Source organism: Propithecus coquereli, unplaced genomic scaffold (genome assembly GCF_000956105.1).
Source record: "Propithecus coquereli isolate 6110/MARCELLA unplaced genomic scaffold, Pcoq_1.0 Scaffold163, whole genome shotgun sequence".
Classification (NCBI taxonomy): Eukaryota; Metazoa; Chordata; class Mammalia; order Primates; family Indriidae; genus Propithecus; species Propithecus coquereli.
The window spans coordinates 3,327,936-3,340,876 of NW_012140858.1; the positions used below are offsets into that span (position 1 = coordinate 3,327,936).

Consider the following 12,941-nt stretch of genomic DNA (forward strand, 5'->3'; position numbering starts at 1 on the left):
GTCCCAAGGGCAGGCGGGGCTGGCTCTGCCTCTCACTCCAGGGTCTGGGCTTCTGCTCACAGATGGGTTAGCCGTGTTCCAGGCCTTCCTTCGCACCGAGTTTAGTGAGGAGAACCTGGAGTTCTGGCTGGCTTGTGAGGACTTCAAGAAGGTCAAGTCACAGTCCAAGATGGCAGCCAAAGCCAAGAAGATCTTTGCTGAGTACATCGCGATCCAGGCGTGCAAGGAGGTAGGGCCTCAGACCCCGAGTCCCCACCGCCCAGTGGCCCTTCAGCTGCAAGGCGGCAGCCAGTGGCTCCGGAAGGGGAGAGACCGTGTGCCCAGGGTGGGAAGAAGCGAGCCGGGGCCAGGGGAAAGAACAGAATCCTGGTTAACGATAAAAATGGCCACCGCCTGGGCACTGCTGTGTGCCAGGCACATGCTGGGCCCTTTATGCCTGTGCCCTCGTGTTTAATCCTCACGAAAACCCGTGAACTAGGTTTTAATGTCATCTTCATTTTAAAAATGCGGAGACAGTCTCAGAGAGCCTAATTATGGTAGCTAACATCTATTGAGTGCCTACTGTGTGCCAGGCACTGTGTGCAAAGTGTTTTATATGGGTAATCCGGCTCCATTTTCACAACTCTTTGAGGAATATACTGGTATTTCTAGTCTGTAGATAAGACAGCTGAGGCTCAGCGCACTTAGTGATTTGCTTTAATTCACGCTCCCAGGTGTGGCGCTGCTGGGATTTGAACCCAGGCAGCCTGATGCTGGGGGTGGTGTTTTCAGGCCCTTGAATCCACTGGCCCGAGGGCCTCACTTCAGGTGAACCTTAAGATGTGGGCAGAGGGGAATGGAGGTGAGAGGCTGGATTGGTCCCATTTCCGCATCTCCCCCCAGAGTCAGCCCCACCCCCACCCCACCCCCGCCACAGGCAGCCGTGACCGAGTCACCCTCTGCCTCTGCAGGTAAACCTGGACTCATACACACGGGAGCACACCAAGGACAACCTGCAGAGTGTCACGCGGGGCTGCTTCGACCTGGCACAGAAGCGCATCTTCGGGCTCATGGAAAAGGACTCGTACCCTCGCTTTCTGCGCTCTGACCTCTACCTAGACCTTATTAACCAGAAGAAGATGAGTCCCCCACTTTAGGGGCCACCGGAGTAGAGCTCAGCGTTGACACCAGGCAGGCTGGGCCCCCTGCCCACCTGCCTCCCTCCCCCCGCGACGGAGGGGGCAAGCAAGCCCCCAGAGGCTGTGTCTCCGGACAGACAGATGGACATTTGGATGCAAGGCCTGGACCGAGAGAGGCCCAGGCTACTGGAGGAGTAGAGCGACTGGCCCGGTTGGGTCCCCGCTGCCCCGGTACGAGGGGGGCCCAAGGGCCCCGGCAGGTCAGGGGCCCGTCTAAGCCAGATCTGGAGCTGCCGCTCCCTGCTGTGGAGACGTCGGAGACCTCGCGTTGACCAAGTTCCTTAAAGAACTGGCTGATGGTGCAGGAGGCCCAGGCTTGGGCTCTGGGGCCCTTCTGGGGGGCCACTGGGGCCCTTCTGGGGGGCCACTGGGGCTTGCAGCTCAGACCCTCGCCTTGGGTTTTATTTATTTAAACAGTAGCTGGATGCTTGGCACGTCGTCCTGTGATAGGAAACCCTTGCCTCATCAGTTTTCCTAATTTACAAGTGCAATATTTTAACCAACGCCTTGTGAAAAGCCACCTTGCAGAGGTGGACGTCATTTTTCAGTTTCAGGGGATTTGCTGGTCCCGGCACCAGTGGCAGGCAGCTGTGCCTTCGGGACTGATGAGGCCCGGTGGGACACCGCAGTCTGACCACACACAGAAATCTGGTACCCCCTGGGTAGGGTGTCCCTCAGGGGCTCCGGGAAAGCATGGCACCCTCAGACCACACAGTAGCCAAGTTCTGGAGCAAATAAAAGGCCTGTGTTATTGTTCTTGACCCTTTCTGTGTGTTCCTGGTCTCGAGCCTTCCCAAGGGCCTGGGGCTGGGAGGGTTGGTAGTCGGACTGTTGATCCAGCTGCTTCTCCTCTCTTGCCGTCACCTGCCCCCATCTTGGAGCCACATACGCTGGCGAGCGCTGCTCTCTAGCTGCTTCCTCTGTGCCAGGCCCGGCCTCGCTCATTCCAGTGGTCGTCGCGTCTCCCTTCCACGCCTGGGAGGTTGGGCTTCTCCCCGTTTCACAGATGAGGAGAGTGAAGCACAGACAGGTAAAGTGACTTGTCCAAGGCCACATAGCCAGCAGGTGGCAGAGACGGGGGTCAGCCTAAGCCTGATCGCTGTGCTCTGCCGGCTGCAGGATGGAGTCCTCGCTCGGCCACCAGCTGGCTATATGTCCTTCAGCAAGTTCTTTCACGTCTCTGCCCTGCCACGCCCTGAGGTTCTAATGGAATTTTCAGGTGATAGAAGGATGGTTGGGGGAGGTGGACAGGGCTAGCTGGTGATGGCAGGTCCATGGAGGCTTTCTGGGGAGAGGTGACAGGAGATAGGACTCACAGAGCATCTCTCTGTGGCTTTCTCCCTTGTGCTTTTATTTCTCCTCCTGCCTAAAAATTTAGGAAAGGCCAGGTCCGAAGGCATGCTTCAGGGGAGGGCCTGGGCTGCTTGCCTGGAAGTGGGTAGAAGAGGGCCCGGGTCAAGCTCCCAGGGTGCAGGGGCTGGGCATGGGCTGGGGCGGGGACTGGCTCGACTGGGCCGACCGCGGTGACTCTGGATGGAGTTGGTGCAGGAGGGGCTGGGCCCCCTCTCCCTGGATCCTGTTCCCTGCCTGGGGTCAGGTCTGCACACCGGGGACTTGGAAGCACAGAGGACATGGGGCCGTGCAGCCACCCTTCTCCTTGTCTCTCCTTGCTGGTCTTCTGGGCAAGGCCACCCCTGTTTGCCCCCTGCACAGTGAGAGGATCAGAACTGGTGGTCTCTGGAAGCCACTGGGGAGTTTGGGGGCTGAGCCCTCCTCGGGGTTGCAGGAGGTTCGGACTGGGGCCTGGGCATGGAGTGGGTCCTTGTTCTTGCTCCCACTCGCTCCTGGGGCCTCACTCGGGGGGAAAGTTGAGCCGTCTGACGGCCCCTCTGATTGCACCTGACTGTTCCTGCCCAGTGCAAATGGGACTCCCCCCTCCCGCTCACCCCTGAAGCATGTTTTGGAAAAACCTCCTGTGTGCCAGCAGTAGCCGGGGTCAGTAGATAACCCCCTTCCCTCTATTCCCAGGCAGCCGCACCCGCTCCTGGATTAGCCCTTACCAAACTGCATCAGAGGCAAATGTGGGCTTATCTGTCTCCAAAGGCTGCTCAAGCTTTGGAATCAGGCAGTCTTGAGTCTGAGTCTTACATTTGTGGTTGACTTGCTCTGCAACCTTGGCGAGTCACCGCCCCTCTCTGTGCCTGCAAACATGGGAAGATACTATTGTCTTCTCAGCTCTGGGATGAAGAGCCAGCGAGCCAATCTGTAAACGACCTAACCTGGGCCCAGGAACGCAGCAGGTGCTGATCCACGTTGCCAGCCTTTTCCCTGGCACCAGAGTGTGAGCACCTCCGGCGAGCCCTGTTTGGCTTCGTAAAACGTGAAGGGCTTTTCCACCGCGGGGCCACAGAGCCTCGCTGGGGCGGGAAGGGTCAGGGAGCAGAGTTACTCTCTTCATTCTGAACGAGGGCACTTGCCGAGTTTCTTCCAGGCCTGAGATTTGGGGACGTGAGAGCTGGGAAAACCGGGGGCCCAGAGAGGACTGCAATGCCACTCCCTGTCTCCCCAGAAATGGTTAGAGGCAGAACTGGGTCAGAGCCCAGGGATTCCCAGCCTGACCTGGCCTCTCTGTGGAGGAGCCACTGGGTCCACAGAGAGACTCACTCTTCCCCTTCTTTAGGTTGTAGGGATTCAGCCTTGGGCCAGGCCCTCCACCTTCCAATCCCCAGGTTGCCATGGAGACCGAAGTCCAGGAGAACAAAGTCAGGCAGATGGAATTCCCATTTCGGAAGGCCCCACCGCCTGGTTTCCATTACTCACAACCTGGTCTCTTGGCCTCGGAGCGGCTTTGGTTGCGCAGAGCAGCTGGAGAGCAGCCTGGGTCCCCCTGTCCTGGGCCCTACCTGGGTTCCCTGGAGGCCCTGGAGGACCTTGAGGATGTCCCCAGCCCCCTTAGGCCTCAGTCCCCTCACCTGTGCAGTGCTGTGTGAGCTGGTCCCCATTTTTCTTTCACGTGTGAGGAAGGAGCAGGCTCCCTGGTCTCTGTCTGGCAATTCTAGGCTGGTGAACGTGGGATGTCAGGGCTGTGAGGTCATTATGCTCCATCCCATCCCGCAGATGGGAAGACTGAGGCAGAGGGAAGGGAAGCAGCACAGCGTAGCGGTGAAAGGCCTTGGAGTAAGGCTCTAGGGCTCAATCCCTGGCTCCGCCACCTACCAGTAGCTTCGCGTCTTTGAATAAATCATGTAACCTCTCTTTGTCTCGGTCTTCTCATCTGTGAATTGTGCGTACTGGCACCTACCCCAGAGTCGCAATGACTAAGTAAGGTCACGCGTGCGGCAAGTTCGGTGCCTGGCACGGGAAATGTGCTCTTTAAACGTGAGAGTCGCGGGGTGAGTGGCAAAGCTCATTCTCCAGCGGTCCAGGCCAGGGCTCTGTCCCTAGTCAGAGCAGAGCGGAGCCTTTAGTCTCAACCCCAGATCCTGTCCTTCCAGGAATAGTTTTGCTGGAGGACAAAGCCAGCCTATTCCAGGGAGTAAGTCAGAAACAGCCTGTCCCCTTACTGCTGCCCAGTCTCGGCCCGGCTGGGCGCAGTTGGGGTCAGCTGGCAAACAGGGTGTGGACGGGTGGAGAGGGAAGAGGGCACAGCGGTGCCACCCGGCTGGACGCCAGCAGGAGGAGATTCGGCGTCGCCTGTGCCAACTGCAGCCGGACTCTTTGCGCCGTGAGTCAAGTCCCTTGTGCCGTCGGCCTCTGCCACGTGAGGGGCGTGCTCTCTCGGCCTGGCTTGGGCCAGCGGTGGCAGCCTGGACTCTCCAGCCTGGAGAGACCATCTCGTCCAAACTGCTGCCTGGTGCTGGGGTCCCTCCCTGGGCTTCCGCTTGCATCCCGCCGTGACAGGAGCTCAGGAGGGCCCGTGAGCCCCTTGGGGGTTCTAAAGTTCCCTCTAGGTCCAGCTGTGATCCAAGGTGGGGATGGGGAAGGAGGGGCAGGTCAGTGGTGGCCCCTGCAGGTCTCCTGCCCAGGCGACCACCTGGAGACCCCCCAGCTTGCCCAGCTTCACCCCTCCTTGCTCCACTCACCGTCATCCTACTCCTCGGAGCTCCCTTCCCCACCTCCTTACCTTGGCCCCCTGGTCCCTTTGCTTCCCGTCCCCCCCCGGACCCCTCCTGCTGACACCCCACCCTGGTTCAGCGCTCGTCCCCCTCCTGACTTCCCCACGGCCCTGCCTCTCGCTCACAGCTCGCAGGCCCTCAAGCGATGGACCCCGGTCTCAGAGAAGCCACTTGTGCGCTGTTGTTTTGCGTACAGTTGGCAACATCTGTGGAACATCTGGCTTTGCCTGTCCTTTCCTTGGCCGGGCCAGGAGGGAGGGAAGGGGGTACCCTGGGCCCCTGCGCTGTGGCGCCCCTTGCTTGGGTGGGGGGAGGCAGTGGGGGACTGAGGGGCAGCTGTGGGGCTGCTGGGCGCAGACGGAGTGGGGCGCAGCGGGGCGGGGGGACGGCCGTGCCAGGCGGCCCGTAGAGGCACAGAGGCACACACCGAGCGCGTGGCATGCCTTGTCTCCCTCAGTCCTCACAATAGCCCTGGGAAGAAAGTCTGAGTATTATTTTCATTTTGCAAACCAGAAAATCAAGGTTCAGAGGAAGAGGACAGCACGTCATGGCTGAGCAGGGACTGCGACCTCAATCCCTCACTTCCAGGCAGCCTCGGCCAGACCTTCCGAAACAAGCTACACCTCCAGCCAGTCTCGGGATTGGTGGCCTGGCCGGAGGAGCAGACGGGGGCTTTCGACCCAGTGGTCCTGGACGTGGGGACAGAGCTTTCCTAAGGAAGGCCGAGGAGTAGCGTGAGCTTCCGAGGGGGAAATATTTGGTCGTGAGTTGAATGTCAGTTCTCAGTAGAGCTGTGTGACAAGTTGCCTTACCTCTCCGAGCCTCAGTAGCCTCAGCTATGAAATGGGAATAATAGTCCCACCTCCTGGGGCTCGCGTGGACTCAGTGAGATCGTGAATGTGTGTGACCCCTCAGCGTGGGGCCAGGCACAGAGGGAGGTGGGGAGGCCCAGGGGGCCTGAGCCACCCAGGAGGTGAGGGCAGGCCCAGCCCCAGCCAGCTGTGCAGACAGAAGCCGCCCTCGCATCTGCTCTGTGGCCAGCGATTCAACGACAAGGGCAGGGGCCCAAGAGGGTGGGGTTTGGGTCTAGGCCTTGCATGCGGGTCCTACCTGCCTACTGTTTGAAGGGCAACTGAGTAGCACCTGCGCCATCAGGGAGCTGGGCTGGCAGTCAGGAGTCCTGGGCTCTGCTCTTAGATCTGTGCCAAACACCCTGTGTGACCTTGGACGAGGCCCCTCCCCTCTCTGGTCCTTAGATTCTTCTCTGGAAACACAAGCAGAATCCAGCTTCTCCTCCTGGGTGAGGAGTCTCCGAAGCGGCAGCTGGTGCTCTGTGTGGTGGGGGCTGGGATCCAGGTCAAAGCGCCCTCTCTGTGTGGAGTGTGTGTGTGTGTGTGTTTGCGAGTTGTTAGGGCTCTGTGTAGCCGCTTCCCCAGGGGCCTGGAGGGCTGACTCGGATGGAGCAGTCTGTTTACCACGTGCCCCAGAGTCTACAGGGTTCACGCCCCTGGGGACGCTGCCCTCCCTGTCCAATCTGCTGGCTGTTTACAAGCTCCTGCCCTTGAGGCAAAGTCCACGCCCCCACATTAGCCCCACCACACACACACCCAGCCCAGGGGCCCCAGCGTCCCCTCGGAGGAGTCAGCTTGCAACCCCCAGGGGACGTTATGAAAGAGAGGAAGGGGATGAACAAAGGCAGAGCTGAGGCTTCCTGGACTGGAGGAAGGAACCTAGCCTCTAGGTCTGGTTGTGCTGCTAATTTGTGGCAAGTCTCTTTCCCCGCTGGGCCACTTTCCCCATCTGAAAAATGGGTCGGGGGTGTTATCAGACTCCGACACCTCAGGCTGCATTTGCTTCTCCGCCTGAAGTGTTCTCGCAGCAGGAACTGGCTCTGTTTCTGGAGTTCTGTCTATTCCGAGGCAGCGAAGGAGCATGGGCTTTGGAGGCTGATAGATATGGGTTTGAGTCTAGACTCAGATGATTCTTGGCTGTGTGATCTCAGATGAGTCACTCAACCTCTCTGGGCCACTGTTTCCTCATTTATAAAGAGTGGGTAATAATAGTTCTTACCTAATATGATTGTTGTGATAAGATAAAAGCAACCATGAGCTCTCTGCACACAGCCCTGCTGGTCTGCCTTCGGGGCCTTGAATATACCCAACTCAGTTCTGTTCAGGGCCTTTGCACGGGCAGTTAGTTCCCTCTGCCTGGAGCACTCTTTCCCCTTGTCCCATAGTTAACAATGACAATGACGATGATAACAATAATAGCTAACATTTATGGAGCATTTAATATTTGCCGGGCCTTGTGCTAAGTACTCGACTGACATTTTCTTCTTTCGTGCTCACAGCAATCCTGCAAGTGAAGAGCTATTACTATTGTATTAATAGTAACCACCTCAGTGTAGCATCCTGAGGACAGGCCCTGGAGCCGGGTTGCTTGGGGGAACTCCCAGCTCTTCCACTTAGTTGAGTAAACTTGGGCAAGTGACTTCCCTTTCTGGGCCTCAGTTTACCCACCTGTTATAGGAATAGTGCCTGTACTATAAGGTAGCCATAATAAGAATTAAAAGAGTTATGTCAAGTGCATAGAACAGTAGCTGGCACATTTTAAATGCTATATAAATGTTTTGTTATCTACATCTCTATTTCTCAGATAAGAAAACAAAGCTGAGGGACGAAGAGATTGTGCTTTGCCCAAGGTTGCAAAGCAGCAAGAGGAGATGGGACTAGAACTTAGGCTGGCTGGCTACAGAGCTGATGTATTCCTTCTCTCTTTCCCTCCAGAGCCCAGCTTAGATGTCACTTAGGGACACCTTCCCTGTAACCCTGACTAGAAGAGGGCCCCTGCTGTCTGCCCACAAAGTGCCTTGTGCTCTTCTTTCATGGCCCTTGGTGTAGGTTGCAATTACGTGCACGTGTGTGTTCATTTATTTGCTGTCTCTTCCTCTCAACCATAAGCCCTTGGAGGCAGGGCTCACATCTGTCTTACTCCTCACTGTATCTCCTTATCACAGTGCCTGACTCATAGTAAGTGCTCAATAAACACTTATTTAATGGATAAAGGTCATTGGCACGGTGGGTTGCGCAGACAAGCTCATAAAAAGAAGCCTGAGTAAGAAGCCATTGTGTAAGTAAAGATCAAGGTCTGCAGTGAGTGACAAATACACAAAATAGAAGTTTATATCTCTGTCACATAAAGGAAATTCAGGTAGAAGCAGTCCAGGGTTGGTATGGCATTTTCATGATCATCAGAAACCCTAATTCCTTCTATTTCATTGCCTTTGCCATCCTCAAAATGTAGCTTCCACCTTGTGTCCACGATGGCTGCTTGAGCTCCAGCCATCACAGAAAGGTGAAGGGGCCAAGAAAGAGGGGGCAAAAGGGAATGCCAGTTATTTCTTAAAGAAGGTGCCCAGAAACTGTCACATGACACTTTCCCTTACACCGCATTGTCCGGAACTTAGTCACACGGCCATACCTAGTTACAAGGGAGGCTGAGAAATGTAGTCTTCATCCAGATAGCCCTATGACTGGATAAAAATCAGAGATTTTTGTACTCTGGGTAACATTTGAGGGCAGGGGACAACCAGCTATCTCTGCCGCAATCACCAGTGACAGACATTCATCATCTTAGGGCTGTGGAGAGGAGGTGGGGCACAGGGGCATGTATCAGTCAGCTACTGACATAATAGTGCTGCAAAACAAACCACCCCGAAGCACAATGGCTCAAAATAACAATGATTTATCCTCTCTTATGCTTCTGCACATCGGCTGGAGTCAGCTGATCCAGGAGGAGCTGGGCTGGGCTGCACCACGGGACCCCTCCCTGCAGGCAGAAGAGTCGGCATCTACCTGGGAAAACTTCTCATTGCATTGAAAGTGTGTGAATTTTTATAAATTTTGAAATAAATATATATTCACAGGAAATTGCAAAGATAGCACAGAGAGGTCCCATGTGCCCTTCACCTGAGTGCATCCCAGTGAATACATCTTATATAATTATAGTGCAATGTCAAAACTGGAAATCGACTTGGTTTATACGTGCATATAGTTCTATGTCATTTTGTCACATGTCGATTTGTGTAACCACCACTGCGATCAAGATGCAGAACTATCCTATCACCACAAAGCTTTCCCCCGATACCCTTTTATAGCCACACCCATCCCCCACTATCTCTAGCCCCTAGCAACCTCTAATCTGTACTCTATCTATATAATTTTGTCATTTCAGGGATGTTACATAAATGGAATCGCACAGTGTGTGAGCCTCTGAGATTGCCTTTCTTCACTCCGCATGATGTCCTTCACATCCGCCCAAGCCACTGTGGGTATCGGTAGTTCAACCCTATTTCTCGCTGAGTGACGTTCTACGGCAACATCAGGGATGTGCAACAGCTCATTTAACCATTCACCTGTTGAAGGACATTTTAGTTGTTTCCAGTTTTTGGCTGCTATGAACTGTTGTGTAGAGAGTTTTGTGTGGACAGAACTTCATTTCTTTGGGATAAGTGCCCAGGAGTGCAATTGCTGGGTTGTATGGTAAGTGTAGGTTTGGTTTTTAAGAAACTTGCCAAACTATTTTCCAAACTAGCTGTCCCATGACAGATCCAGTGTGTCTGGATCCTGGCCAGCATGTAATATTGTCCCTGTGTTTTATTTTAGCTGTTCTAATAGACATATGGTGATAGCTCATCCGGGTCTCAGTTTGCATTTCCCCAGTGGCTAATGATATTGTACATCTTTCCACGAACTTATTTGCCTTCGGTGTATCCTCATTGGTGAAATGTCTCTTCGTGTCTTCTGCCCATCTTCCAATTAGATGGTTTGCTGTTTTACTGTTGAGTTTTGAGGGTACTTTACACAGTGTATATACGAATCCTTTGTTAGATGTGTGATTTGCAAATAATTTCTGTGTAGCTTGTCTTTTCATTCTCCTAACAGCATCTTTTGCAAAGAAAAAGACTTTTGATGAAGTCCAGTTTATTCTCTTTTCTTTTATGGATCATGCTTTTGTGGTTATGCCTGAGAACTTTTCACTAAGCTCTAGGTCCTGAAGATTTTCTCCTACGTTTTCTTCTAGCAGTTTTATAGTTTTGCATTTAAATCTACGATCCAGTTTGAGCTAGCTGTTGTGTAAGACGTGAAGTTCAGGGTGAGGTTCATTTTCTCGCATAAGGATAGCCAGTTGCTCCAGCGCCATTTGTTGAAGACTATCCTTCTTCCTTGAGCTGCTTTTTTAACAAAACAGCTTTATTGAGCTGTAACTGTATGTGGTACAATTCACCTATTTAAAGTGTACAATTCGATGGTTTTAACATATTCAGAGTTGTACAGCCATCATCACAATTTTAGAATATTTTCATCACCCCTTAAAATAACTCCATAACCATTAGCAGTCACTGCCTTCCCCATACCCCGCCCTCCCAGCCCTGGGCAAGCACGAATCTACTTTCTGTCTATAGATTTTCTTATTCCAGACATTGCATGTAAACGGAATCACACAATACGTGGTCTTTTGCAACTGGCTTCTTTCACTTAGCATAATGTTTTCAAGGCTCATCAACGCAGTCGCATGTATCAGTACTTAGTTTCTTTTTATTGGCTAATAATATTTGACTGTCTATATTAATACCATATTTTATATGCCACAGAATATACATTTGATTTATGCATTCGTCAGCTGATGGACATTTGCTGTTTCCACTTTTTGTTGATTATGAATAACGTTACTATGAATATTCACGTACAAGATTTTTGTGCAGACGTTTTCAGTACTCGGGGTGTAAAACTCGGCGTGGAACTGCTGGCTCAGAAACAAACCCTGCATTGGACCCTTTGAGGAACGGCCAAACCACAGCATTTCACGTTCCCCCCAGCAGCGTGCGAGGAGCCCAGTGTCTCCAGGTCTCCACCAGCACTTGTTGGAATGTCTTTTCTATTCAGCCGTCCTAGCGGGTGTGAAGTGCCAGCACTGAATTGCTTTGCGCCTTTGTCAAAAACCAGTCGGTCACACCCATATGGGTCTATTTCTAGGTTCTGTCTTCTGTCCTGATGGTCTGTGCTCTGTCTCTCTGCCAATACCACCCAGTTGCAATTACTGTGCTATATAATAGGTCTTTTTTTTTTTTTTTTTTTGAGACAGAGTCTCACTGTGTTGCCCGGGCTAGAGTGCTGTGGCGTCATCCTAGCTCACAGCAACCTCAAACTCCTGGGCTCAAGCGATCCTCCTGCCTCAGCCTCCTGAGTAGCTGGCACTACAAGCATGTGCCACCATGCCCGGCTAATTTTTTCTATATATTTTTAGTTGTCCAATTAATTTCTTTCTATTTTTGGTAGAGACGGGGGTCTCGCTCTTGCTCAGGCTGGTCTCGAACTCCTGAGCTCAAACAATCCTCCCGCCTCGGCCTCCCAAAGTGCTGGAATTACAGGCGTGAGCTGCCGCGCCCGGCCTATATAATAAGTCTTGAAATCAGGTAGAGCGATTCTTCCCACTTTTTTTTCCCAAAAGGCATGACCTTGACGGTCAGGAAAAGCCTCGCCTGGCATTCAGGGACCTTCTCATCTGAGCCCGAGCTTCCCCTTGAAGACTCCCCTCCTGTTCTGCCAAACGGACATCCCACAGCCTCTCATTGTCACATTCTGCCCCTCGTCCCAAGGCTTCTGCCATCCTTGCCACCTGGGCAGCCTTCCCCTGTTTCTCTTTGCCCAGCCAACTCCAGCCTGTTCTTCCAGACCTTTCCTCCCTCCCGGTCCACGCAGGCTGAGCCCCGCCTCACCTCTGACCTCTGAACCCGACAGCTCTGAAAGTCTGCACCAAGGCTCTGTCCCTCCTCAGGGAATTATGGCCGGTCTCGAATTTTCCACTAAATATTTTGTGGGTGTGAGTCTGGGCTCTCCAGCCAGGGTGATCTGGGAGTCAGCCAAGCTGGCCTCTGCCCAAAGTAGAGGCCAGGAAGAGCGCGGGCACCTCTTGACCCCCGGACTGAGAAGCAGCTGGACCCGAACACCCGGTGGGGCTATTTTGAGTTACTGGTTCCCGGCAGGCCCAGCCTGGTGTGGGCCTGGAGGGAACAATGAGCCTTTGAGCCTTATCTCAGCCCTGTGCCCTGTAAGGCCCGGAGGGAGGAGGGCGGACAGGGCGGAGGCGGGGCAGAGCTCCCCGGCGGTGGACAGAGGTCGCCTGCCCCCCACGCCCAGGCCGAGCAGCAGGAAAAGCTCCTGTCCCCAGCTCTTTGTCAGGCTTCCTGTGGGTGCAGGTGCTGGGCCAGCCGAGCCGTCGGGAAGACTGTCTTCACTGGCGGCGGCAGCAGCGTTACCGACATCTCTCGAGCCCTTTCTGTGGGCCCCGCACCGTGCTGAGCGCTGCACGTCCTCTCCTATCATCAGACTCATCGTACAGACGTGGAAACTGAGGCCTCAGCTCAGAGAGGCGGGGAACTTGCTTACACATAGCAAGTAAGAGGAGGAGTCGGGATTCGAGCCAAGGCCCTCTCTGTCTCAGACACTGCAGGGGCTCCCAAGCCCAGCCTTCCCCCTCGCAGGCCCTCCCTGGGACCTGTGGGCTGCAGTGTCTGCTCCCTAACGGCTCAGACTCCATGAATGACCTCGGGCAAGTCACTCGTCTTCCCTGGGCCTCGGTTTATTCA

General features: G+C 54.2%; 1 protein-coding gene across 1 annotated transcript in view; it reads left to right on the plus strand.

Annotated features, from left to right (window-relative positions):
- Positions 1 to 1,944, plus strand: part of RGS3 (regulator of G-protein signaling 3) — a 121,896-nt gene extending 119,952 nt beyond the window's left edge. Inside the window, exons 15-16 of the mRNA XM_012641190.1 lie at positions 63 to 229; positions 951 to 1,944. Coding sequence (XP_012496644.1) covers positions 63 to 229; positions 951 to 1,136 — 353 coding nt within the window. The 3' untranslated portion in view covers positions 1,137 to 1,944. The remainder of the gene's footprint in view (positions 1 to 62; positions 230 to 950) is intronic.
- Positions 1,945 to 12,941: the final 10,997 nt, after the last annotated feature.